This window comes from Truncatella angustata (assembly GCF_020726525.1).
Source record: "Truncatella angustata strain MPI-SDFR-AT-0073 chromosome Unknown BKA67scaffold_6, whole genome shotgun sequence".
NCBI classification, from domain to species: Eukaryota; Fungi; Ascomycota; class Sordariomycetes; order Amphisphaeriales; family Sporocadaceae; genus Truncatella; species Truncatella angustata.
The window spans coordinates 3,049,955-3,074,739 of NW_025763386.1; the positions used below are offsets into that span (position 1 = coordinate 3,049,955).

The window sequence follows — 24,785 nt, forward strand, 5'->3', positions numbered from 1 at the left end:
TTAGAACGTAGCCAAACTACGATCAACTCTACCCAAGTAGACAATCATTTTAGTCATTGGCGACTCGGAACCTTGTTCAGACTCCAATAACAAAACTGGGGATCATAACAAATGAAGATGAAATGCTTGACAAGTCTACACATTTTACTTACGGGGCGGAGGAAATCTGCCATAATCGTACTTTCATCGTTAACAAGAGCGCTGCGACCGGATTGGGTTCTCTAACAGTGCCACCATATGCATTAATAGTACATATTTACGGTCTCAACCTCCATTTGTGCTCTCCTAAGCACAACAAGGTCATATATGTCATGGAGACTGCTATGTGCAAGGGTTGATAAATGGTAAGGCGGATATTTCAGAAGTCGACATTTACTTGGATATTATCCAGTTAAGTGTACATTATTAACATATTCTAGAGACTAACTGTGTCTATTTGATTTACAATGGTATACATCGAGCAACCTGCCGACAGACAGCTACGCTTACAAGCGAAATTGACCTTAATCGTCGTCCGTTATTCTTATACTATAGTCGCGTATTGATCATGACCACCACCATTCAGTCATGTAATCATGCGATGGTTTGAGCAATATAATATGTTTTGGTATACACGTTTCTCACTACTTTTGATCAGCCAACGTAAATGATAGCGTGCTTCGCCCTGGACTTATTAGGCAGACACTGACCCCTAGTTCAATATAGGGTTAAACTAACGTAATTTGATTATTCCCGCTCATTCAAAAACCTTTGATAACATCTGAACATAAATTTGGCGGCAGAATTGGTGAGCTAGTCCGGTTATAGGCCGTCATTAAAGTAGACTCGTCGATCAATGCATCTAGACATCACCCTTTCCTGTTTTTAATGGATCATTGCAAATCTCCTTCCTTGAATTCAATGCTGGTGTCATGGAACACTGATTGGGGTGCTTCGCTCCTGCAGCATCTATAAGTCTATGGACGCTACCCAGTAAGACTTACCTTACCGGCGCCAAGAAGCATGAAGAACTGGCATCCAAGCCGTCTTGTTACATGTATATAGTAGCTGTGCCTGCAGTATTGTGCGATATGAACAAGTTCTCGGTATAAGAGCCATATGTTGCGCGATGTAGCTAACTCCTTCTCAGAATGCATACTAAACAATATTCAAAGCTATGGAGTTTCTTCCAAAACATCCGCTCCTAGCGTCAAAGAATAAGGACATTAAGAAATTAATTAAAGAATTCAAGGTAACAAATCTAGAAGCCAAATTTTCCCAGTACACAGTAACAACTATATAAATTAATATTCCTCATTCTTCACCTTCCGTTTCCTCGTGGCTGTGACGGTCGAATAATGTCTAGCCAAGACTTAAGCCAACTACTACTAACATAGTAATCCTTTAAATCCGCAGGACTATTCCCGTGGAAGGTGGGGAGTGGGACGCGGGTCAGTGGCTGTTTCGTAGGCCATCATGAATTGAAGGATCTTTTCCTCTTCATGGGCTTCTGCAATTAAGCAAAGCCCAAAGGGTCTCTGGTTATATTTTAACTGCCCCAAAGGGACGTTACCAATTGGATATCCTGTCAGCGTCAGTTTAGTCATGATGTTATTCACTTGTTTCACCCTACCTGCTGATGCTGCGTATACTGCCAGTGCAGAATCTGTCGGCGCTGCGATCATGTTTATCTGTTCCCTGTCGAACACTTCCCGCAGGATTCCTTTCGCCTTTTCTCGAAGATTATTCCCCAAGTGAGTGATATGTTCCGTGCTCGCGCTGCTATTCAATGCTTCAATGAGAAGATCCTGGTCTGATTCTCCTATTATTCAATTAGTACCTAGTCAATATCTAGTCATCGTAACTCTGGACTAGACTCACCAGGAGGGAGAGCATTTTCTTTGTTCTCTTCATTAAACTTAATGATATCTTCGAGGTTGGTTACACCACACTCCTCAAAAGAGTCGATGAAGCTTGGTATACCGACCTCTCTGAATTCCCAAACTATGGAGGGAACTTATTAGTTATCAATGTGTACAAAAGCAGGGCCATTTGTAACTCACATGCCACAGGCATTATTGCAGCTTCACCATCGACTGTCAGGTTTTCTGCATCGGGTAGTTCTATGGGATACTTGATGTTACAACCTTGACTACGCAGTAAAGACACAGTCCTTTCGTAGTCTTGCGCCTATCATACGGTTAGACATCCGAATGATATGATGTTCAGTAACTTACCATTTGCTCTGCAGTCCCCTCATGCTGCTTACACATCTCTGGTACTAGTTTCCAAATCGTAGGAGACAAAAACCCGATAGATAGATCAGTCCAGTCACAGTGACCAGGAACAAGATGGCCTAGGTTTTGATTGAGCAGTATCTCAAACAAGCTCACAAGATCTACTGGTGACTTCGCCATCGGGCCAGGACTATCGAAGAAGTCTGTCATCTTATACATTCCCTCGCAATTCTGAGATCCGACAGTCGGCTTGATAGTGAATAGGGCCGCCCTTGCAGTGGGGGTAACGAGTGACCCGATCGTTTCTGTCCCCAATGCAAAGGGACTGAACCCTGCCGCGACAGCTACCGCAGAGCCCGTGGAAGAACCACCAGGAGACTGCAATTGTGAGTTCGTAAAAAATACCTTTTCAGAATTCATAGTTCTACCGACTGACCGAATGACCCAGAATGACTTCATTCTCCTCAATGTCGCCCACGTAAGGAGACAAGGTTTGTCCACCAGCAGCGGATCGTCCTGGCGAATTAATCATTTTCATGCCACAAAACTCCTATGTCGCCTATTAGCAACATATCGCAGCACTCAACAATCTTCATACAGTCATATTGGTTTTCCCTAAAATGATGAGACCGGCGTCGATTAACTTCTGCACGATGGCACCATTATCCCTGGCTTTGGCGCCGACAAATGCCAGTGACCCAGCTGTAGTATCCATTCCAAGGCATGATGCAGTTACAAAACAATCCTGTCGTAAATCAGCGGATAAAGACGGCGACGTAAGCGATAGTCTCTCACTTTTAGCACAATAGGGATTCCGTGTAGTTGACTTCTGATCCCCCCACGGTGCCTCTCCCCATCCAGCTCTGCTGCAACACGAAGCAAAGATTCGCGTGGTGCAATAGAGATAAACGCATTCAATTTCGCATTATGCCGGTCGATTTGAGCGAGGTACTCTTTGACGATCTGAACGCTGGTGATCTTACCACTTAGCAACAACGCTTGCAGATCTGTTGCGGTAGTGATAAGTGTGTCAAACATGGCGATAGTCCAATTTTATCGTTATTTCGTGATTAATTGTATTAAACAAGACCTTTCTCTCTTTCTGCGGAAACAAGATGACCTTATATGCCTCAAAGCTGCCTAATTGAGCATAGCTGTGCCGTAAGGCACCCGAAATACCAGGATCAGACCAAGTGGAGTTGTGTGCTCCAATTCTAAGACGCGTGTCCCAACCTCTTCAGTATATTGATGAACACTTGATTGACAGATTGAGTTTGCGTAGAGCGCTGACATGGTAACGGATTTCGAATCGTCCTTGGATCATCGATGGGGTCTGACTGGGGTGTTGAGCGGCGCTGGGTGAATTCAGCATTATCAAAATGGAAAGTGAGACCCAGCCTCTCACTTACCCAAATAATGGTCTGTTGTACTTTGCAGTAGCAGCAGTAAACTTTCCCATTGCTTCAATAAATCTGGGATCTGGTTCTCCACTTAGCTCAAGAGGTATATCATCAGTAGTAGAAAAGTCTCCTGACCCAAACATCGCGATAGAAACGCCTCTGGTCCCAGCGATCTCATCTGCACTGTGAACAGCTTTGACGCCGCAATTCTGAGGAATCACTGGTGTGGTTGTTTGAGGTTTTTTTGAGGTCTTCATGTTGAGATTGTCCCCTGGATAGGGCGAAGCATCTAAGATACCTGATGTGGATGCCCAAGGGCTGAATGAGCGTTGGCCCATAGGCGCTACGTAAGGTGAGTCTTTTATTTCATCGCAAGTGTAGTGATGGGCAATAACTCACGGCGAAATACCCCCTTGATAGTATGCTTGACTTCTTAAGCATTCTCAGTATGAGGAATCATAATTGCTATGGGTTCAGCATCCAATACTGGTAACAGAGCGGATATGTCCTTGTTGGGTATCCGAACAACCAGCATGGTTTCACCCTCTGTATGGCGTCGAGCAGCTTGGTAATACTCGGAATGTCAACTACGTAGGGTTAACGCGTGCTCTACTCGGCCAGACTTGATCGATTAAAGTAGGCATTCTTGACATCTATGCAGACAAAGTCTGCTTCGCCGATGCGAGCAGCTTGTTCAAGCTCAGCGCATTAGTCAAATCATACATATTGTATAGTCCAAGTATCACCGGCCACGTATACCATGAATAAGCGAGGAAGCTTGGGTATGGACGGATAATCGCTGGAGCGGGTATTATATCCCGGACATAAACCGTACGAATAATGCAGTTCGATGGATTTCATTCAGTATAGTGCTTAATTAGACAGAATATTTGATGCAACTGTAGATTTGCTACGTAAGCGCAATTCTAGCTGGATAATGATATTGCTCTGTCTCAACGCCATGGCGAGTCTGCCAGCCATAGTGTGATATTTAACAGGGTGACTATCTGCTGGCTGTGCGCGTATAGGCTTTCTGGGAAACGAGAACAAACACTTGTGCCTGTAGTATTCGAAATGCAAAATTGCCAAGCTCTTACCTAGGATGACAGCGGTAGGGAGTTGTCGGAGCAATGTACTCTATCTATGAGAGAGCAGGTTTCGCGTTGCTCCGGTCGCACGAAAAGCAGTGCTTTTCATTGCCATGCCAGCCCCGGCGTTAGCACCATTCGTAGTATGCCTTCCTCTACGGATTAAATGCATGCGAATTCGACAGAAAAAGCAGCCATATTCGCATCAAATACGTGCAGATACGCAGGGCAAATGACGTTTACGGGCTCAAATGCACCGAGCCCACTTGGCGAAGTAACTTATCAGTGTGAGTTTTGATTGGTAGCTGTCGCCGAAAGGATCGTTCATATTGCTTCTTGGAAATGACAACCACCCAGTCACTGATGCGCGTTTCGTATTTTATCAGCAATCGATGCTATATACATAATTGTCTCCATTTCTGAATAATCACATTGAAACCTGGCGGACAGTGTTCTAGACATGCAGGCAATGCCGGGGATCAAGCACGCGTCTTGGTCTCACAGAGGAAAGTCGTGACCGAGTAACCGCGCTGATTTGAGCGTGGTTTGATCCCTTTTCTTTTCTTTTTGATTTCTTTTTGGTGGCGCTAAGCCTGGAGGCCTGCAGCGGTTTCATTTGGCACTGGATTGCACCCACTTTTAGACGCTGCGCCACAAACCGGAGTGGAAATAAGCTATCTCACATCCCTGGAAATAGGGGGAGCTGACATTTTCCACATCTTTTTCCAGAATACTCACATGACGAAGTATTCGCGGCATAGTCAGTCCCGTGATCATTCTTGTTGCGCCGCATCCGTGTCGCTTGAGTTTGTCTTTCGATCGAATAGACATTGCACTTAGCGTATCTCGGCCGCTTGCTACGTGGCTTCCCGACCCCACGAAAGCACTTTCCCACTAAAGCCAGTCAGGATCTTGTCTGTTCTCATCCTTTCGTTGGCACTACGAGAATCTGGACAGGATGAGTCGCTATGGAGGGTCGCCGAGCTCGTTGGGCAAGTTAGAGAATAACCCCAACGTGTCGATCTTGGCATATTGTCTTTCGTCTATCAGCATGACCTTGATCAACAAATATGTGGTCTCTGGTACGCACTGGAATCTTCACTGGTTCTATCTTGGCATTCAGGTAGATCGCATCCTGCGGATTCACCGATTTTGGTCGCTAACACATATCAGCATATTGTCTGTGTTGGTGCTATCATCTTGGGGAAACAAACAGGCTTGATCAGGGAGCTGGCGCCATTTGATTCCAACAAAGCCAAGAGATGTACGTATGATTTGCGGTACTTGGGTTTCACGTGATTAACACCTTCCAGGGTTTCCCATCTCTGCACTCCTTGTTGCCCAGATTTTCACGGGAAACAAGGCTCTCCAGTTTCTATCAGTCCCTGTATTCACCATCTTCAAGAACCTGACTATAATTGTCATTGCCTATGGTGAGGTTCTATGGTTCGGCGGCAGCGTGACTTCTCCCATGCTTCTAGCCTTTGGGTTGATTGTGTTGAGCTCCGTTGTTGCCGCATGGGCTGATATTCAAGCCGCTGTCTCAAGTGCAGACTCGCTCGAAGCATCCGCGACCGTCTCTACCTTGAACGTTGGTTACGCATGGATGGGCATGAACGTGTTCTGCGCAGCTGCTTTCGTCCTTGGTATGCGCCGAAAGATTAAGGGCATGAACTTTAAGGACTGGGATAGTGAGTTCACTCTCGTGCCCGATGTATCAATGCCATAAGTGCTAATACGCTCAAAGCAATGTACTACAACAACCTTTTGACCATCCCGATTCTGGCCGTTGGAACCTTCTTGTTCGAGGACTGGTCCAGTGAGAATCTCGCCAAGAACTTCCCAATAGAGTCCCGCAATGCAATGATCATTGGCATGATCTACTCGGGCCTAGGAGCCATCTTCATCTCATACTGCTCAGCTTGGTGCATTCGAGTCACCACTTCGACAACTTACTCCATGGTCGGTGCACTCAATAAGCTGCCAATTGCGATCAGCGGTCTTATCTTCTTCAATGCCCCTGTCACCTTTGGTAGTGTGTCCGCTATCTTCCTGGGCTTCATCAGCGGTCTCGTCTATGCTTGGGCAAAGGTTCGACAGAAGCAGGATTCTACGATGACTTTACCGACTACCAACCAGTTCGTCATGAGTGCCAGTGCTCAAAGCAAGAAGGATGTAGCTTAGGTACAGTGGTAGCACAAAAATAAATTGTTCCACCCTTCCGGGCAGCACAGTCAGCCGTTATTCAAGGGTCTTCACACTCTGTAAGGGTGAATCATTGGTACCTCCGTATAGAGTTTCTTTACAGTCAAAGCCCGCTCATTTCGTGCTTTGGACCTATTATAATTTTAGGCTGGATCGCGAGTACTGAACATCCAAGAGAAAGCAAACAATCAAGATTCGGTAGCAAGGATTTGCTAACATCGTAGACCTGTTGATTGACGCAATAACTATGCTGCGGTTGTGACCCATCAAAATCGCTCTATTGTTCGTCAAGTATACGGCCATAAATTTACATCATGTGTTGAACCCTTGCGATAGCGTGCACTGAGTTGTCTGTTGGACCAAAGTGTGGATATTGATATAACGTACACTTCAACAGTTTCTACCGTGACCGTTGAGCAGCTTTGCGAATTCTTTGTCTTGTCTCGAAATCGCGCAACCTCTACTCTTCAAGTCTTGTCGTGTCAGTGGGTAGACCAGGCGCTCTGTTGTTGCTCATGAATCCTAGAGAACAAAAGTTTGTGTACTTTAATCCGAAAGTTCACATGCTTTCTCAGGTTTGCACTTGAAAGCCCTAAGACGGGATCGAGCAAGCCTCAGGAATCGATCGTCACGACACGAATTGTACCGTCTACCAGACGTGATGCAGTAATTTGCATGCAATCCATCCGGTTGCGTTCTTTTAAAACAACAAGTCGCTGCCACGTAAGGCCGATTTGCTTTGTCTCGAGCTTGTTAATTGGTAGAGATAGCCTGATCGGGCCTTTCGTTAGCAATCAGCGGACATCTGATATTGTCATATGTACAGATCCACTCCAACTATCTTTATGTCATCTCAGCTTGGATGATTATTGATATCAATCGAGCGAGTCAAATAATCGACCGATAGACATGCACCGTCGACGGTCTTCTTACATATTATCCTCAAAGCTGCTAAGCCTGTGATCAACTATCTTCCAGGTAAATGCTTGATTGTGACCGTCATCGTTCCTAATTAGCTGACGGTGATACTATTTGTACTATATGATATATGATTAAAGTTTGTCTGAATGGAAGAGCATTCGTCAGGCTTTGCCGGAGTGGCGGACCAGCTAAGAAGCGAATTCGTCTCAAAAAGGGTTACCCTTCGATAACAAATGTGTTAAAAGGTAATAGGTAAGATAGAAATCCCGACCCTAGTATTTTATTTTCGTGCCCGGAACGTGTGCACTATAACGGGATTGTTCTCAGTATTTGCGTGGGTTGAATTGTTATCCTGAGAGTTTTCCGGTTCATAGGAGTCTGAAAGTCTACAGTATAGAGTATTGATCATATTTGGAAAGCTCCTATATATTACTTCGAAATGAACATGTCCCAAACGTTCCCACCTGCGCTGTACCCAATCCAGAAACGCCATCGCTGGTACTCGTTTCATGATATATTTTTTTAAAAACTCTATCCACCCTACGCTTCAAGTCTATTTCCTCGAATGTTGGCGAGCGAAATGAACAAAGTGGGTAATGCCAATAATACAGCCCTTCGCCAAGGGTCGAGAAGGAGCCAATAACTCTCGCGCTCTAACAAGTAATAAAAATAGAGGAGTCAGGCACAATGCTTTCCTCGTTCGAATAAGTGTAATTCTTACAAATGTCGTAACTGATCGTGTCTTCCTCAGCTCACCTATGTCATAACACTTCTTCACCTTCTTCCTCCTCTTTGAATTTAGGACCACCTTCGACCTTGATTCCACCTCGTACCCATTCAGTTTCTGCAACCTTTTCGAGAGTCCATCGACTTCGAGCTCTCTTCAATAAGCCTTCGGTTACTTCCATGGCGCCTGTGAGACCCTTGGCCTCGAACTTAGCCTCGTCACATTCGTGATCGCCATCATCTCCAGCATATTCGATCCATCTCCATTCGATTCGCGCAATCCTATGACTTGTACGACTTCGCATTCTAAGTGCATCAGGCGCTCCTGGTGGTGGATCGAAAGGCAGGCGTGATTCCAATAATGCGTAGAGTAGGACACCCATAGACCATGCATCAATTGCCTTGCCATCGTACGGTTGACCAAGAATAACTTCGGGGGCGGCGTAGTCATCTGAGCCGCATCTTGTCTCCAGCTTTTCGTCATCGGCTACCCGGCGAGAAAGTCCAAGATCCGTTAAAGTAATGACAGAATCCGGATATGTAGCCCAGTCCTGCTTAGGGTCCGCCAACTGGTGGATAGGAACATTAACCAGGACATCTAAAACAGTGATCATTAGCAACAAAAGGAGATATCACATGCTACGAAGAAATAAAGTAAAATTCAGAAAGTAGAGTGTGAGTAACTTCTCACAAAACGCAAACAAAAGCAAGCACCTACTTTCAAGTTTAATATCTCGGTGAACAATCCGGCGTTCATGGAGATATTGAACAGCACCCACAAGTTCGGCAAATATTCGTCTCAGTAATGGCGGTGTAAGCAATTCTTTGTGCCTGGCGGCCAAATCGAATAAATCCCCACCGGGACAATAGCTGATAACCAACAATGCCCGTGTTTGCTCAATGTTCCAGGCTTTCAGGTGTACCAAAGAGGGATGATGTAGAGTTTGCATGATCTCAAGTTCTCGCTTCAAACTCATTTCGATACGATCTTCTGATGCACCGCCACGGGGACCGTGTTCACAGACTTTGACTGCTACTAAACTCTTCGGGTCTGGTTCTGATTCAACCAGAGTTTTAGGGGTTTCGTTGTCGTCAGTATGCACATGACTTGTCGCCAGCACGACACGACTGAACGTCCCTTCACCAAGCTGTTTTACTGCTCGCCATCTTCTCAATTTTTTATCATGCCGGCCATATGCTTCGAAATATTCTGCTTTTGGTTTCCTCAATTGCCCAGTTGACCCATCAGTACTCTGAGATGATTCGCTCGGAGGGGGGGTTGGAGGTTTATGTGATGGGACTAAACCCCGAGTCGGTCCGAGATGTCGTTCCCGTCGCATATGTTTGTCATCGGTGCCAACAACGCCGATCTCAGCTCGTGGATGCGATCCGGATACGGTACTTTGCCTCTTGGGGATCGCTAAAGGATCAGGTACATATTCACTCACACTTCTGTTTCGACCATGCGTATGTTCTGCACGGTGTTCCGGCCCGGGCGGTGCGTCGCTTCCCTTAAGACCGACATATGTCTTACGTTTGCTTTGATTTGCCAGGGCGGAAGAGACGGACTCTCCATTAGCGGTAACAAGTGCAGAGCCAGGCATCATGGAAGGCAGTATCGGCGGCGCCTCCCGCGATGGTGGACGCATACCAAGCCTTCTCCAGGGTCCAGGCGAGTCACTCATGAGTAAAGGCGATGGCAAAGGTGTGATATCGCCCATCGCAGTGATCAGAGGACTCGGAACGGCGGAGCTACAAGCAGAGCCAATACTATTGGCAATTGCTTGCTTGAGCGACGGTGTTCTTTGAATAGGCCGAAGACTCGAGGATCTTCTGCGCTCGACAGGAAGCTGACCCCCAGATGGGGCAAGACTGTTGTGTCCACTATGGCATGCGTTGTGGCTGGCGTTGCGGGCAGGTGACGTAGATTGAATATCGGTAGTTATACGTAGTGAACTTCGACAGTTGGTTTGGTTCGAGAAGAGAGACTCTCCAGATTTGTCGTCATGAGACTCGGGAGGAGCTTCGGAGCTGAGGTCTGCCACTTGTTGCGGCGACGCCGCAATAGTGGGTGTGCGGATGTGCGTACGGAACTGAGGATGGAGAGCAGACGGGACCGGAGGGTTCGGAGTCATAGTGTCACCATGTGCGTCGTCATTCCTTTGGACGTAGTGAGAGTTGTCATAGGACAGAGGTAAAGATCTGTTGGTGTGGACATTTCGGCGATTAATGTCCTCGACGGTGGCAGTCCTAGGGGAGTTCGGGTCTGTAGTGTTTAATAGAGAAAGGCTGTCGGATCCATGCCCGTTCCTGCTGTGCTCCACGAAAGCATCCTGTGGCAGGGTCTGGGGTGGCCTGCTTGTCATTGTTGGTTACTCGCACTCGGTAGCGGGTTGTTTCGATTGCACGCAACGCAGCGCAAACAAGCAAGCAGGCAGGCAGGCAGGCAGGCAGGCTGCCAGCCCAGAATGCAAAGCGCGAGCAACAGACAGAAAAGCCCGTTTGCAATTGGGGGCGACTCCGCCAAAGTAACGTCCGTATCAAGTGCTGACAAGACTAGAGGAGGAGAAAGTGTGTGAGTGGGACAAGATCGGACTCTGAGTTCTTCTAGTCGAGGAATCCGCGCTGTCGGGATAGATACGGGGTAGTGCCGCGCCTACGAAAAGCTAGATACTTCTTTAGGGTCTGGTCTTTTTGAAGACAGAGCTTGGTAGAGATATCCTACAAGTGGCATACCAAGCAAAGCCCCAAGTAATCCCAGAGATATGACTCCCTGAGGTTAGTCTACTGTAGCAAGAGTCGAGCCGGCCTTGCCTGGGCTGCTTAGCAGGGTTCTGACTCCTTTGCACAGCAGAGATCCAGTTGCCGGCAAAGGGCAGGACTAGTTAGCTAGCAGCGATAGTCAAACTATTTAGCCTCTTTTGACGACGGAGGCGAGGGTCACTACCTGGCTTTGGCTAGGTATTGTGTTCCAGGAGAACTGCGTGCTGGGTGCCGGATGCTTGGTGCTGAAGGCTTTGATGATCAGGTGAACACAGCACTCGGCCCTTGGGCATGAGACGACTGCTGAGACTCGTTAGAGTCGCACCTGGGCTCCCTGCTCCGTACAGACGCACATTTGAAGCACCGCTGGGTACGACCTAGAACCCTGCGCTGCAGTTGGAGTCCCCTAATGCAACCGAGATCCGTTTTGTATGGCCGGTGACTTGGGGATCTCTGTAACTTTGACACAACGTTTCTCACGGTTTGCCGAAATCAGGGACTTTGTGGAGAGAGAGTGCGCTCAGAGAAAAAGTCAGCAACGGAGATGACCAACTGAAAGCAAGAGCCTGATCAATGATCAGTGGACAACTGTGGGCCTCCAATCAGACATGTGAGAAGATCAGCCTTCTGGATGGCCGGATTGATTTGATTTCCTGTAACGTTGAACTTAAATGTAGTGTGGGTCGCTATCAAGAACAAGGGTGCTATGTAATGTTCTCATGCATGTCTCCTTGTGGCACAAGCGTAGGTTTCTTTCAGCTATCAATGGTGGGTTGCAGAAATGATAAGGCGATGAACGTTTCTGTAATATCTGTTATGGTCCAGTTCTGTAGATGCGAAGACGATTCAACATAGACATTTGAACATCAACGGTGGCCGGACGTTGTATGAGAAAGCTCAAAAGTACGGAATGCCAGGAAGGCGAAATTGAGGTTTCAAGGGCGGAAAGTAAACAGCAAATGACGATGTCTCGCAGGTGGGATGATCCGAAAATGGAGATAAGCTTGAGCATGATCCCACCTTGAGTCAAATACTAAGGCATGTCTAATTTGGGTCTTCGAGTCCCCTTGCAGCGCTAAGCCGAATACTGTATTTTATTTTTGAGGGGCCGGCTGGCTATCAAGACTATTATTATCCTCGTCGGGGCTGCCATTGACTGCTTCGAAAGCGCAGGACCGTTGTAGCGTTGTAGCGATTTGCAGCAATAGATCATTTTCGATCGCTACAACTCAGTCGGTATCAATACGTATCCCACCACGGCAATTGATGAAATCGAAATCAAGGCAGAAGCACTGCAAAGCAATGAATCATGTCGCGCACGTTATCGTATCATTTGCAGCCAGTCCGGTTCTTTTCAACAGCGTGTGCAAAAGAAGCATTTTCGAAGTCACAGCGTTCAAGTCGGTGCATCTTTCAGGAGACGGCCTGGACGCTAAAATGATACAGTAACCTAAGGCAAGCGTACTTTGCTGCAGCTGTACTTGGTACTTTGTAGTCTCATGTTAGGTTAGTTTGCTCTCCGGATTGCTGCTGTCGAATCCGATGCAAACTATTGCAGGGCTAGGCATTTGCTCAGCTTGCAACCGCACATACCAAAGCTGTCGAAATCAAGATATCGCCTGATCAAATTACTCTCCAACTTTCATATCACCGAATCGGGTTCTCAGATGCCCTTTGTGACAACATCTAGGTTCTGCGCGCTACTGGACTTCATTTCCCCCCACTCCCATTGTGATAAGCGTTGTTTTCCTCTGCGACCTCGTTGAACGCCTACATAACTATATGGTACGTAAAGTACGTTGTGACATTCCAAGCCCAAACCTGGGAGTGCAGTCCCAATCCCACTGATTACCCCACGGTTTGGCAATTCGTACGGCCATTGGTCAATCAACAAAAATCACTGGATTCCAGTTGCAGCGCAGTGCCATAGCTGGTCGCCTTAAGCGCGCCGTTGCTTGTCAGATTTACCCTGCAAAGTGGCTGTCGGTGGGGTGTAATTCCCAGGCTATTTTTAGGTCCCTTTTTCCAGAGGCTTGAGCGTGATCGTCATAAATAATGTGTATGTAAAAGGAAGGACGCACCTCCGTGGCCAGATTTCAGTGCGCCACTTAGTGGAATCACCTGAGCGTTGTGTTGAAACACTCTGCTCACTGCTGCATCTTTATCGTAGCTAGATTTTACCACTCAGAATTTCATGACTCACTCATGATGATATTGCGGTAATGGCGGAAGACGCTGCAGCATGCACACCAACCAGTATCAAACTCTGCGCGGACCGGCCCTGTAGAGTTCACTATGACGCTGCCATAGGAACGGCATAGCTTGTCTTTGGACTAGGTTAGTGTAGGATGAAATGGATATACTTCCCCCAGAAATGAATTCTATGCGATAAATCCGTTGGTAGGTTGGTTCTTCCAACCATCAACGCAAATTGAGGTTCAGTTCAATCATAAACTCGAAACCTTCTCCTGGTCGGCGGAGTTGCGATGAGAGCGGGAATAAGACTCGTCTCTTATCAGTCATATTTCAGCACAGATCAGATATGACATGCATTTGATTGTCCGGGGTATAATTGCCGTGCGTGCGGCAAAGTGAATGATGCGGGGAAGCGCTGCCATAGCACGACAGCTTCTACATTAGGGTATGTCTTAGGCAGAATTAGTTTTGCGTATGATCTTAATAAGATATCAGTAGAGCTTGTGTTTCTGTATTTCCACACGTCATAGTCAGAATGGGTTCGAATAAACCGTCATCCGCCTTTGTGCTGAAAGATGAGCCCATAGAGAACCAGCGACGGCTCAAGGTTCGTGTGATAGGTGCTGGCTATTCAGGCATCTATCTTGGTATCAGAATTCCCCAGCGATTACGCAATATCGATCTCCAGATTTTCGAGAAGAACAAAGGAGTAGGTGGAACGTGGTGGGTTAATAGATATCCTGGTGTGTCTCGTTCGCCCTCATGCCACCTAAACTACGAGCTCACTACCAAGTAGGATGCGCCTGCGACATACCCTCTCATAGCTATCAGTATTCATTCGACCCTAATCCCGACTGGTCGGCTTTCTATGCCCCACAAGCTGAGATCTGCGCATACCTCCATCGTATTACTGACAAGTATGGAGTGATGCGCTTTGTGAGGCTTGAGCATGAAGTTGAGAGCTGCACTTGGAGCGCAAGGACAAGAAAATGGTGTATTAAAATACACAACCTCCAAACTGGCGACCTCTTTGAGGATGAAGCGGATATTCTGATATCTGCTCGAGGGAATCTGAGTCATCCAGCATGGCCAGGCATCCGGGGACTAGAAAGCTTCAGTGGACAGGTCATGCACTCAGCGTTATGGAAAGAAGACTACGACTTCAAGAATAAGAAAGTCGGAGTGATTGGTAATGGTTCGAGTGCTATTCAGATCGTGCCAAGCCTCCAGAAAATTGCCGGAACAAGGTTGTCATGCTTCGTACGGAGTAAGACGTGGATCACTAATCCATTTGGCGATCGTGAGTAAATTCTTAAGTGGCAGGTCCGCTGCTGGCCACATGCCCGCCTGGGCCCATGAATGCAGGATGACGAATGACTGACTCATCTAGATGTTATGCACAAGCTGGGACTGGATCCTCAAAAGCTTGCGTGTGAGTTCATTCTCTAAACACCGAGGTGTTCGCTAATACCATGATTCAGTTTCAGACGAGCAAAGAGAACAGTTCGCGAACGACCCGGAAAAGCTTTACGCCTTTCGCAAAGCTATCGAGCAAGATGGCAATACCATTCATGCCGTTTCCTTTAGAGATTCTGATATGCAACAAACCGCAATCGAAACCTTTCGTGCAGCGATGAGAAAGCGCTTAACCGCAAAGCCCGAAATCGCAGAATTTCTGATACCTTCCTTCGGGGTTGGCTGTAGACGAACGACGCCCGGACCAGGGTATCTCGAAGCCTTGGTCGAGTCAAACGTAGATTTCATTACGGATCCTATTGTTGAGGTGAACTCGCAAGGTGTTTTGCTGCATAATGGAAGACAAGTGGATCTTGATTGTCTTGTCTGTGCGACTGGCTTCAATGCATCAGGCGCACCCCCTTTTCCAGTCTATGGCCAAGATGGGCTCTCATTGGAAGATCGTTTCAAACCTCATCCCGAAGCATACCTATCCCTTGCGGTCGATGGGTTCCCAAACTTCTTCATGATGCTGGGGCCGAACTCTGCAATAGGGAGTGGTTCATTGACCATGATACTCGAGACCGAGGGAGACTATATCGTCAAGTGTATCAGGAAGTTACAAAAGGAAGACTATGCCTCTATGGAAATCAAAAAGCAACGAGTCGCGGATTGGTCTCAATACTGTCACACTTACTTTGAGAAGACGGTCCATACGGACCAGTGCAACTCGTGGTACAAAAGTGAAGGCGGGAAAGGCGATCGAATCACTGGACTCTGGCCCGGCAGCACGCTGCACGCACTGGAAGCTCTCAGAGCACCCAGATGGGAGGACTATCACTGGGAGAATGTTGAAGATGGCGTTAACAAGTTGGGATGGCTAGGTAATGGATGGAGTCTAACGCATACGGAGTTGCAAGACCAGGACAAGTATGGAGGCGACCCAGCCTGGTATCTCGAGCCCGAGTTTCAGAACGTCCCTGTGCTTGGCAAGCCCGAGGAGGACCCGGAGTATAAGAAGAAGCCGTTTTCGCATTGAAAACAACCAACAGTACAGCATGATATAAACAATCTGACCTCACCCAGCATCGTATCTCCCCATGTAGAACTGCCAAGCTATCATCCCATGGTGTTATGCAAACGCCCTGATGTCAACCCGTAATATCCATAGGCTCCCAGCGCCAGGCTAGGAATCAACCGATAAAACGAGTGGACGATGCTTCCCTCGGTGGCTTTCGTGATAATGTACGTGTCCACGAACCCTGCATAAGTGCCAATGATGGTGAGTATAGTGTCCAACTCCGTGTATTTGTGCTGGAAATAGAACGTGTAAATAAGAATGCCAATGATGCTCGTCCGTGATCCATAGATCCCCATGACAGGCCATGCTGCTGGAGAATTCCGAATTCGAGCTGGAAAGCCAAAAGCGCGCAAGGACGAAGGCGCGCTAAACAATGGCCATATACCGCCAAATGTGAAGGCAAAGCCCACGTAAAGAGCTGGGAGGTGCCGTACGCTGAAGTCCTCGAACATGCTGAACGCCAACCTGCCTGGCGTCTAGTGAGCAAGGCTTTCAATTGCCTGAGATTTATGAAATTCCTATGCTGGTGTTGTTATGTGCGGCTTAGAGTATAAAAAATAAAAATAAACAGTTTGATGCGACTCTTTTTATTGTTTGAAAGCTGTCATGATCGATATTAACGTCGCCTTGCTCGGACTGAGCCCCACTAGACACTTCAGGAGTGCACCCAATAGACTGAAAACGGTGGCTTGAATTAGACTAAGGTTAGTTAGATTAGGTTTGTGCTTCTAACCTACAGGGGTCCAGGCTTCACTGGGACGTCGTGGCCATTGGCTTTGTTCCCGTACTTTTCTATAGGATTGGTTTTTGAAATTCCCTGTTCCTTAAGCCAATTTTACTTCTAGAGTAATACCTCCTCCATTCCCAAGTCATATTTGCAGCGCCGACGATGCGAAGCCTGTAGAAGCAAGTACTGAGGGTCGCTCAGCCCGTCGCCAATAGGTGTCTTGGTATTTAGTGTAAAGGCCCACGCGCAAGCCTACGAAATACTACGCGGCGTCACGGCGTTGGTGCAAATTCTGTATTGACGTGGTCGAGGCGCAGATCTCTGGCACGCAGTCGAATACCTTATGAAATAGATACGAGAGCTGAGACGACGGTCGAGATAGCAGGTTTTAAAACATTCTCATATGGGCGCAAATCTTCTAGTGTACTGTTTTGGCAAGCTCTATTGGATACGCGGCCCTTCGGGACGAATCGGTTGCTAAGCTGCAATTATAAAACCTCAGTACGGCAGTGTTTTGGCGCGTAAGACTTGGACAAACCTTCGCATGAAGTGCTCCTTGCAAAGCTACCGGAGAGTGCGCATTTGCACAGACTTCTTGTTTGACGCATCAGAAAGAAGTCAATTACTTGCCTCTGCTGAAAGCTATAGACACGAATTTTGAACAACGAGGCTGGGAGCTAAGTACTGGCAGCAATTTTCAACTTTCCGTGGTTGAAAACTTTACACTGCCAGGCTACCTATAAGAATAGACGTGGTCCATTGCAACTATAACATCAAATATATCTACTGTGTTTAATAATGACCGTGTGACTCGACTGCTTGTATGAAAAATAATGCAACAATGCAACTACTTGCAGATGAGTAGCGTGTCTTCTTAAGTTTGGTACATATTGGCCCCGTTGTCGCAAAAGTTTCAACGACTTTCTACCTACTTGCTCGCCTGGCAAACACTTCGAGGGACTTGCCACCTTCCGTTGAAGGCAACTATCTCGTTGGTACCCATGACTCCGCTGGAACCTATCTAGCTTCTCTATCTATTACTCGTCCTGATGATATAGATCATAATCTATACTATCTCGTCGGTATAGCTGAATAGGTGGCCGCTGGCGAGGGGACTATTATTAATAATGAATCTTCTGCGTGCATATGGTCAGTCCTAATCGATCTAGCCTCCGAAGGAACCGTTGATCGTGTAGATGGGCATCTTTTCAAGCTCAAAAAAAGCCAAGGTTCTCGACAAAAACATTCATATCTCAACTACACGGGGCCGTTTCTCAACTACACAGAACCCAGCACCTCAGGCTTGTGCGTCATAGCTTCTGGGACCTATGCGGCATGCCGAAGAAAAATTAGGACCAATGACCTCTCTGCTTCCAGAGTAGAGGGTTTCGTGTACAAGACAAAGACAATGCACAAAGATTGTGTGAAAGCAAGATTAGTGTTGGGTTGCGCTATCTCAGAATCATTCACTCAAGGCTGAACGGGCAGCCATGGCTACGTGAATGAAGTTGATTGTCAGTAGTAAAGCTTCTTGAAGTCGTTGGGCTTGAATATCGAGGTGGTCGTTGCTGGCCACGGAGCAGGGCTTTAAAGAGAGACATGAGCTTATATGTCGCAAGATAACCAATATCCCGGCCGCTACAGAAATTGTCGATTATATCAAATGGCCGTGTAAAAGGCAGACAAGATGAACGAGTCAACCTTGCTGCCTACCAAATCAACCGGGGCATGTGCGGGGGCTGCGCGCCCGAGATCGCCGTCCCAAAAATCTTTCCAGCATGCAACACATCATTATTACTCGATTCCGTAATCTACGCCCGCATTCACTGCTCTTCCTTACAGCACCAATTATTTCGCATGAGTAACGGTACCCGGACATCCATGGCTGCTACACCATCTGGGCTGGACTCTGCTTCTGTGGTCTCGTTCCAGAAACACTTGGCAACGTCCACCCGCATAGTCGCCATTCTCGGCGCAGGTCTCTCGGCGTCTTCCGGCTTACCCACATTTCGAAGCGCCGACGGTCTATGGTGCAGCCATGATGTACAGATGATCGCAACGCCAGCGGGCTGGCGCCGCGATCCTGGGTTGGTATGGCAATTCTACTCGGAACGACGTCGCAAGGCACTGCGCGCACAACCAAACTCAGCTCATTATGCGCTCACAGAGCTTGCGAAGATCAAGCCAGGCTTTGTTGCACTTAGCCAAAACGTGGACGGACTGCTACAGCGCGCTGGTATGGGCGAAGGCGATCCAAAAGGACAGCTGAAGTTGCTGCATGGGAATCTGTTTGACCTACGGTGTGCTAGCGGCTGTGGCTATGAGGAGCGCGGCAATTTTGATGATCCGCTATGTGCTACACTCAGTGAGGAGAGGGAGCCAGGAAAGACCCGCGTGATGGGTGTGCAGGTTGCGGAAGGGGCTAAAGCTCCGAAAGCCAGCGCGTTGCTGTTCGAGGGTATCGCGGCAAAGAACAAGAAGATTCTTGGCAACACTTTCAAGAACAACGCTCCCATTGCCACTGATGCAATACCCTTGAAAGCCCCTGGAGATGATGCTCCGAAGGTTTCTGACTCGGCCCCTGTATTAAAATCTGGTATTGAGGAGAGCGAGCTGCCGCAGTGTCCAAGCTGTAAGAGCGGTCTACTGCGCCCAGGTGTTGTCTGGTTTGGGGAGGGCTTGCCTCAAGATGTAATGGACGAGGTAGATGCGCTATTCGACGAGGAAAAGATTGATCTTTGCCTTGTCATCGGTACATCAAGCTTGGTATGGCCAGCAGCCGGATTTGCTGAACAGGCGCGAAACAAAGGTGCGCGTATTGCAACTGTGAACATGAACATCAATGATGCCAAGAACGTCAGAAAGGGTGATTGGGTTTTCATTGGTGATGCGGCGGTAGTCGTTCCTGAAATCCTAGGACTTACGCAGCTTCGAGGATAGGTCCTGTAGCGACAGTCTATCAAGCCCACTTTCCTGCCACAGTGGCTGCGTGCCTCTTGTATTGCTGTGTAGACCTTCACAGAGAAACTCTTGCTTTTTGAGCCTGTATCCCTTTCAAGAACATAACAAGGTGGACAGTGCGTGGTATTCCCATATTGTTTCTAGATAGCGGGCGACGAACGTGATGTGCGATGGAAGCAGACGTCCTATAATTCAACGAGCCTTTGTTTACTAAGAAGCTTTCTGAGAAGTTACAAATTGGAAACAGTGGCTGTGTCGAAATTATCTAGCCTTGCCGGATCTGTATCTTCGCGGTTCCGTCTAGTTGTCCTTGTTATTGTCAGCAGGCCATCACCCAGGACGTTACCGTTTCTTTCGGCAATTTTGCAGTGAGAACTGGTCGCGGAGTTTTCGAGGCCCTGGCCAAGGTATTTTTGAACGGCGGCGACAAAATTATTGTGATGCACCCGGCATGTATTGATCGGCTCAGAAGAGCACACCGCGATCCACTCTCCGCAATTGCCATCAAAACCTCCCCATTTTGTGCAGTGTGTGCTTCATGGTAAAGCACGGCACTATCGTGTCATTAGACGACCACCACAATCAAGCATCCGGTCAGGTGGCTCAGAAGAGTCAGGGTAGGACTGTATAGTGGCAGACGATGGAGCATTGGTAGTTGCAGCCGGTACCGGGACTGCCAAGGCGGTTAATTCAGCTATGGCTCACAAAATTAGAGCTGTGAAAGACTATAAAATGCTAACCCAGGTCAGTGCTAAAAATCTAATCAACAGTCACTGGTTGTAGAAAAGAGTTGTACTGTCGTCTTAAATGCATGTTGGCGAATGGATGATCATGATGGGTCTTGTTTCGTGACATCTGTGTAAATATTCATACTCGGAAATGAATAGTTTTGTTATCGTTTGACTTTCCATAAGGTGGAATGGCTGTATTTCAAGAAAGCAGGCTGATATAGCCCCAAAACGGCAGTGATTCAAAGGCAAAAGACGCAAGATATTTCCTCCAAATCCGTCGCTCTACAGCTAGTTTTTGTCAGCAAATCAGTGCCGAGGCCCAAGCTGCTATGCAAGACTGCTAAGTGCAGCTGAAACTTTTAGTCGGCTACTGTAAGTTCCTACAATGTATGACTTGTGTCTTCGTATAAAAATTCATTAATAAGATGTTGGTAGGTCATTAGTCACGTGTGAACCGAGATGTATCAGTCCACTTTGTGGCAGGCTTGTACACCTACTTCAAAAATGATCGTTGAGTTTTATTCCTGTTCCTCAAGAACGACGCCCTTATAACTGGGTCCACACAATAAATGACTGTTGGTCTATGTAATAATCTTGTTATCCATGGACGAAGAATTGTGATATAATGTTCATAACAAACATCTGTGTATATGCTATGTCAACCCGTATTTTCTTACTCTATGAGTAAATATACACATGAGCTAGAGTTGCTCGTCGATGCGAAAGCTTGTGGCAGGTATTGATTGTTTGAGCATTGGAACGACGAATTAGACAGACCAGTCACCGTATCTTAGCCTTCCATAATGGCTGACGATTATGATTCACCTCTCCCCCTGGCACCTGGGGGCTTCAATGGTTGAAACTTATGTGCATGATGCACCTTCATCAGAGCTCCTTTCCAGCTACAAAAGGATTTGACTTGCGTGAGCCTGGCAACACGATTCCAGGTATGCAGCGAATCCTTCACCAGTCTGCCGATACATCAATGGCACTTAACGATAGCGAGTCAGACTTGACGTTTGGCGTGGAATTAGAGGCGATCGGGTTCTTTCGAGTTCTAAATGAGGGAGACGACGTCAATGATTCCTTTATACGCGACGCTTGGCCTGGATATATACTCGTGCCCTACGAACTGGAACACAGAGCAGGTATTTATGCGGTACAACAAATGATTGATATTTTAAGGTCTCATAATGTGGATATCAACAACTTCGATCACTCGGTAGTGGGACCACCGTATCCAAGTCCTCCATCGGCAGAACCTACCAGACACTCACCTAACTGTGCTAACCCTCTCTATCATCGATGGACTCTGAAACGGGATGCGTCCGTTAGGCTACTACAAGATGTGGACGATCACATGTCCGATATAACCGACTCCCTTATTGACAATCCTGGCCGACGAGTTGGGTACCTGGCTTTGGAGCTTATCAGTCCCGCCGTTAAAGCATCAAGCGTTGATGATATGGTCGAAGTCTTCACCGTCATCGAGCATTTCCAGGGACTCTTCAAGCTTCATGTCAACAGTACGACTGGTTTGCACGTTCACGTCGGTATGGGCCGCCGATGGTTCACTGCCCAGTGGCTCAATCAGATTGCCGCTCTGACCTGGGCCGCCGATGCGATCCTAACCTATGTCCATCCTGACCATCGGCGGAACAACCATTATTGCATGCGCAATCGCATACATTCTCAGCTTGCGGCTGGCATGACTGCAGCGCAGGCAATGGACGGTGCATCAAGCAGCTTCGTGTATGTGCAGGGGAGTCCATGTCCAACTACAGAGGAGGGAGCATGGGAGATTGGTAGATGCAACACATCAAATCAAATTGGCCGCTTGATGCATGTCCCCCCAGCCATGGGGCCTGCCTACAATTTTGACAACTACTTTCCTGAACCGAGTCGTAGAGGAGGCAAAACAACCATCGAGTTTCGACAAGCAGCTGGATCCATTAGTCCAGAATGGGTGTGTCATTGGGCGGCTATCTGCATAGGTGTTTGTCGTTATGCCATTTTCCACATGGACTGGCAGTTCTTCGATCACACGCTTGTGGTACGATGTGATAGTGTTGACGCAGGAACAGAGCCGTTCAATGAACCGCTCGATATTTTCTTACGAGAAATAGGTTGCGCGGCGAGTAGCCTTTTTATCATGGCCCATTCCCACGATCAGAGACTCAGTCGCAATGGTCCGACGATGGATCCTCAACCAGGACCACGAGCACGGAGACGGAGACGACGGCCAGGCCCCGACCTCTTATCATAGATAAGTGAGTTCAAAGGAAACAATCGATGTGGTAATGGCCAAGGTATGGTTTCATTGTAAACCAGGCGAAGCAAGACTACCCATGCTAATTATCGTATGATTCAGTGTGAGGTGATATAATTATATAATTCCCAATGTTTTTGTTCATCCGCCTTATCCTTGATGAATTGTGCTTCCCGTTGTGCATTGTAAAATAACTTTCCTCTTTGTTTTGACTCCGCGTCAAGACATACAGAGACCTCTTCCTCGGAAAAAGGCGGCGAGACGAGCTCAAAGCTGCCCAAATATGACGCTTGTGGTAGAAGTTACAGAACTGCAAAACAGCCAGAAGCTAGAGTTCGCTGTGATCTGCCACTGACTCTGATTCTCTCGACTTGACTTGTCTGAGCGGGTTCGATGGCAATGGCCTTTGCTGAACACCTATAATATTCCTGATGCCGTTTTCAACTCTCCTCGGCAAGTGATTCAGATACCACCAGTGCTCCATACCCCATCCACCAGTCGTAAAGACGTAGACTCTCGCCACGATAAGAGTGCCAGCCATGCCGAAAGGCGCACAACTCATGAAGCTGTCAGATGAAGAAATCTCTGGATCGATGCTCGGAGCCGCTATTCCACAGACGGTGTTTATAAGAAGCCCGCTACCGACTCCATATGTAATGGCTTTGAGTACATGTGACTCTGCGAGTGTGAGATGTGGCGAATTTGTGTAGGTGTTGAGTTTGGCGACGCCGAGAGCCAGGAGGAAAAGAGTGATCTTGGTGAAAATGCGCATTATGGCGGTGGCTCAACGTGTGATTACACGACCTGATTTAAAATTTCTCGACGACTACAACCGTATGTATGTAGTTATATGAATCTCGACCCAAGTTTGAAGGGGCCAGCCCAATAGCGCTTCTGTTTTGATATGTATTGTCGAATGTGATCCAAGAGGTTGAATGTTAACTTCGCGGTGCTAGCGCGTAGGAGGAACTGAAGGCTTCAGGGGTTGTCTCGGGGGTTCTCGGCTGTTTCAGCTGTTACAGTCATGATGCAAGGCGATATGTGCCTGGCAAAATCAGGTAAGCTAAGATGTGAGAGTTTGTTATTATGTTTGCTGCATGGAGTATTTCTTGCATCAGTTAACTATGTAACCCATTTCTGGTTTGTAGGGCTGACAGCCTGATTTCTCCATTTTCACTGCTGCGATGCTTATTCGCCAACAAAGGTATTCTGGCCGGCAGTGCATGCACAAGCTCCTACGCAGCATCCAGGAAAGGACATGGCAAAGGCCTGCATAATGGCGGTCCCTACGAATCTCGAAGGTTAGAACGTTTGTGCCGTGGTCGCTAATCTGGTCTATTCGGTCTGGCAGGCAAGGAGAGTATCACGACAAACGTCTGCCACAAATTGGGTAGCCGGAGAACAACAAATGGGCCACTGGACAGGACAGGAGCAATGTGTTCGCTGCACGAAAGTATGATTCTTTCCCCGAAAGTTTAATGAATCCGACAAGCCACTTGCTCCTTTGAGGCAAACCATCCCATCTTTCTGGCATATGCGACCTGCTTTTGGATCAATCGTCGTCGGTGTTGGAGGATAGCCCAGCATCCCGCATGTTGAAGTGACGTAATTGTTGATGAGGCCTACCGTTGGTGTCGCGCCACTAAAGTGAACCCCGAAAAAGAATCCTTGCATGTCATTTTGGGGGTTCCAGTGGATACATGCTTAATGGAGACTGTCCTAAACGAGATTCAGGAGTAAAGATCGTCGTCAGCAAAGGACAGAAACCCGTGAAGATACTGAAGTCAGCTGATGGCTCATATGAGAGCATCACCTTCAAGAACCAGCAACCGCCTCTTTCCAACAGTTCTCCGAGATCCAGGAGCCACGGTACAGCTTGATGCCGACGCCGACCACCCTCCTTTCCAGGCGTCAGGAACGAACCCATCACTCACCGAAAGCTTTACTGTAGTCGCCCCTGCGTACGGCACGGTGACGGATTTTAGGATAAGGTAGCTCACGCCCCAACGTATATTTCGTGCGAACTCTCGAGGCCACCTCCACACT

General features: G+C 47.5%; 8 protein-coding genes across 8 annotated transcripts; 4 read left to right on the plus strand and 4 right to left on the minus strand.

Annotated features, from left to right (window-relative positions):
• Window positions 1–1,105: 1,105 nt before the first annotated feature.
• BKA67DRAFT_573913 (amidase signature domain-containing protein) lies at window positions 1,106–3,306 on the minus strand. Its single transcript, XM_046103384.1, has 8 exons — window positions 3,012–3,306; window positions 2,815–2,961; window positions 2,653–2,766; window positions 2,217–2,594; window positions 2,043–2,169; window positions 1,861–1,983; window positions 1,613–1,801; window positions 1,106–1,564 (listed from the first exon to the last, which is right to left on the minus strand). Exons 1-8 carry the CDS (start codon window positions 3,252–3,254, stop codon window positions 1,398–1,400), a joined length of 1,488 nt encoding a protein of 495 aa, XP_045956688.1. The 5' UTR covers window positions 3,255–3,306; the 3' UTR covers window positions 1,106–1,397.
• Window positions 3,307–5,662: 2,356 nt separating this feature from the next.
• On the plus strand, window positions 5,663–6,888 carry BKA67DRAFT_661153 (golgi GDP-mannose transporter; the record flags this gene model as incomplete). The annotated part of the gene is made up of 4 exons (XM_046107769.1): window positions 5,663–5,827; window positions 5,878–5,968; window positions 6,018–6,395; window positions 6,452–6,888. The coding sequence occupies 4 exons, from the start codon at window positions 5,663–5,665 to the stop codon at window positions 6,886–6,888; spliced, it is 1,071 nt and encodes a 356-aa protein (XP_045956689.1).
• Window positions 6,889–8,591: 1,703 nt separating this feature from the next.
• BKA67DRAFT_521747 (kinase-like domain-containing protein) lies at window positions 8,592–10,691 on the minus strand (the record flags this gene model as incomplete). The annotated part of the gene is made up of 2 exons (XM_046098307.1): window positions 8,592–9,154; window positions 9,275–10,691. The coding sequence occupies 2 exons, from the start codon at window positions 10,689–10,691 to the stop codon at window positions 8,592–8,594; spliced, it is 1,980 nt and encodes a 659-aa protein (XP_045956690.1).
• A 3,359-nt stretch (window positions 10,692–14,050) lies between these two features.
• BKA67DRAFT_593879 (flavin-binding monooxygenase) lies at window positions 14,051–16,009 on the plus strand (the record flags this gene model as incomplete). Its single annotated transcript, XM_046104988.1, has 4 exons — window positions 14,051–14,258; window positions 14,312–14,815; window positions 14,906–14,947; window positions 14,997–16,009. 4 exons carry the CDS (start codon window positions 14,051–14,053, stop codon window positions 16,007–16,009), a joined length of 1,767 nt encoding a protein of 588 aa, XP_045956691.1.
• Window positions 16,010–16,089: 80 nt separating this feature from the next.
• BKA67DRAFT_661156 (uncharacterized protein) lies at window positions 16,090–16,503 on the minus strand (the record flags this gene model as incomplete). The annotated part of the gene is made up of 1 exon (XM_046107770.1): window positions 16,090–16,503. The coding sequence occupies one exon, from the start codon at window positions 16,501–16,503 to the stop codon at window positions 16,090–16,092; it is 414 nt and encodes a 137-aa protein (XP_045956692.1).
• A 2,156-nt stretch (window positions 16,504–18,659) lies between these two features.
• BKA67DRAFT_520215 (DHS-like NAD/FAD-binding domain-containing protein) lies at window positions 18,660–19,718 on the plus strand (the record flags this gene model as incomplete). The annotated part of the gene is made up of 2 exons (XM_046098159.1): window positions 18,660–19,131; window positions 19,321–19,718. 2 exons carry the CDS (start codon window positions 18,660–18,662, stop codon window positions 19,716–19,718), a joined length of 870 nt encoding a protein of 289 aa, XP_045956693.1.
• A 1,737-nt stretch (window positions 19,719–21,455) lies between these two features.
• On the plus strand, window positions 21,456–22,736 carry BKA67DRAFT_538226 (putative amidoligase enzyme-domain-containing protein; the record flags this gene model as incomplete). Its single annotated transcript, XM_046100446.1, has 1 exon — window positions 21,456–22,736. The coding sequence occupies one exon, from the start codon at window positions 21,456–21,458 to the stop codon at window positions 22,734–22,736; it is 1,281 nt and encodes a 426-aa protein (XP_045956694.1).
• On the minus strand, window positions 22,718–23,792 carry BKA67DRAFT_355604 (uncharacterized protein). The gene has a single exon (XM_046096388.1). The coding sequence runs from the start codon at window positions 23,509–23,511 to the stop codon at window positions 23,068–23,070; it is 444 nt and encodes a 147-aa protein (XP_045956695.1). The 5' UTR covers window positions 23,512–23,792; the 3' UTR covers window positions 22,718–23,067.
• Between the last annotated feature and the right edge of the window lie 993 nt (window positions 23,793–24,785).

Excerpts from the sequence above, each read along its gene's own strand:
- BKA67DRAFT_573913 (XM_046103384.1), bottom strand. The coding sequence starts at position 3,254 with ATGTTTGACACACTTATCACTACCGCAACAGATCTGCAAGCGTTGTTG. Across the intron at positions 2,767-2,814 it reads TAGGGAAAACCAATATGACT|GAGTTTTGTGGCATGAAAAT; the intron begins GTATGAAGATTG and ends TAGGCGACATAG. Across the intron at positions 1,984-2,042 it reads TGCAATAATGCCTGTGGCAT|TTTGGGAATTCAGAGAGGTC; the intron begins GTGAGTTACAAA and ends TTCCCTCCATAG.
- BKA67DRAFT_355604 (XM_046096388.1), bottom strand. The coding sequence starts at position 23,511 with ATGCGCATTTTCACCAAGATCACTCTTTTCCTCCTGGCTCTCGGCGTC.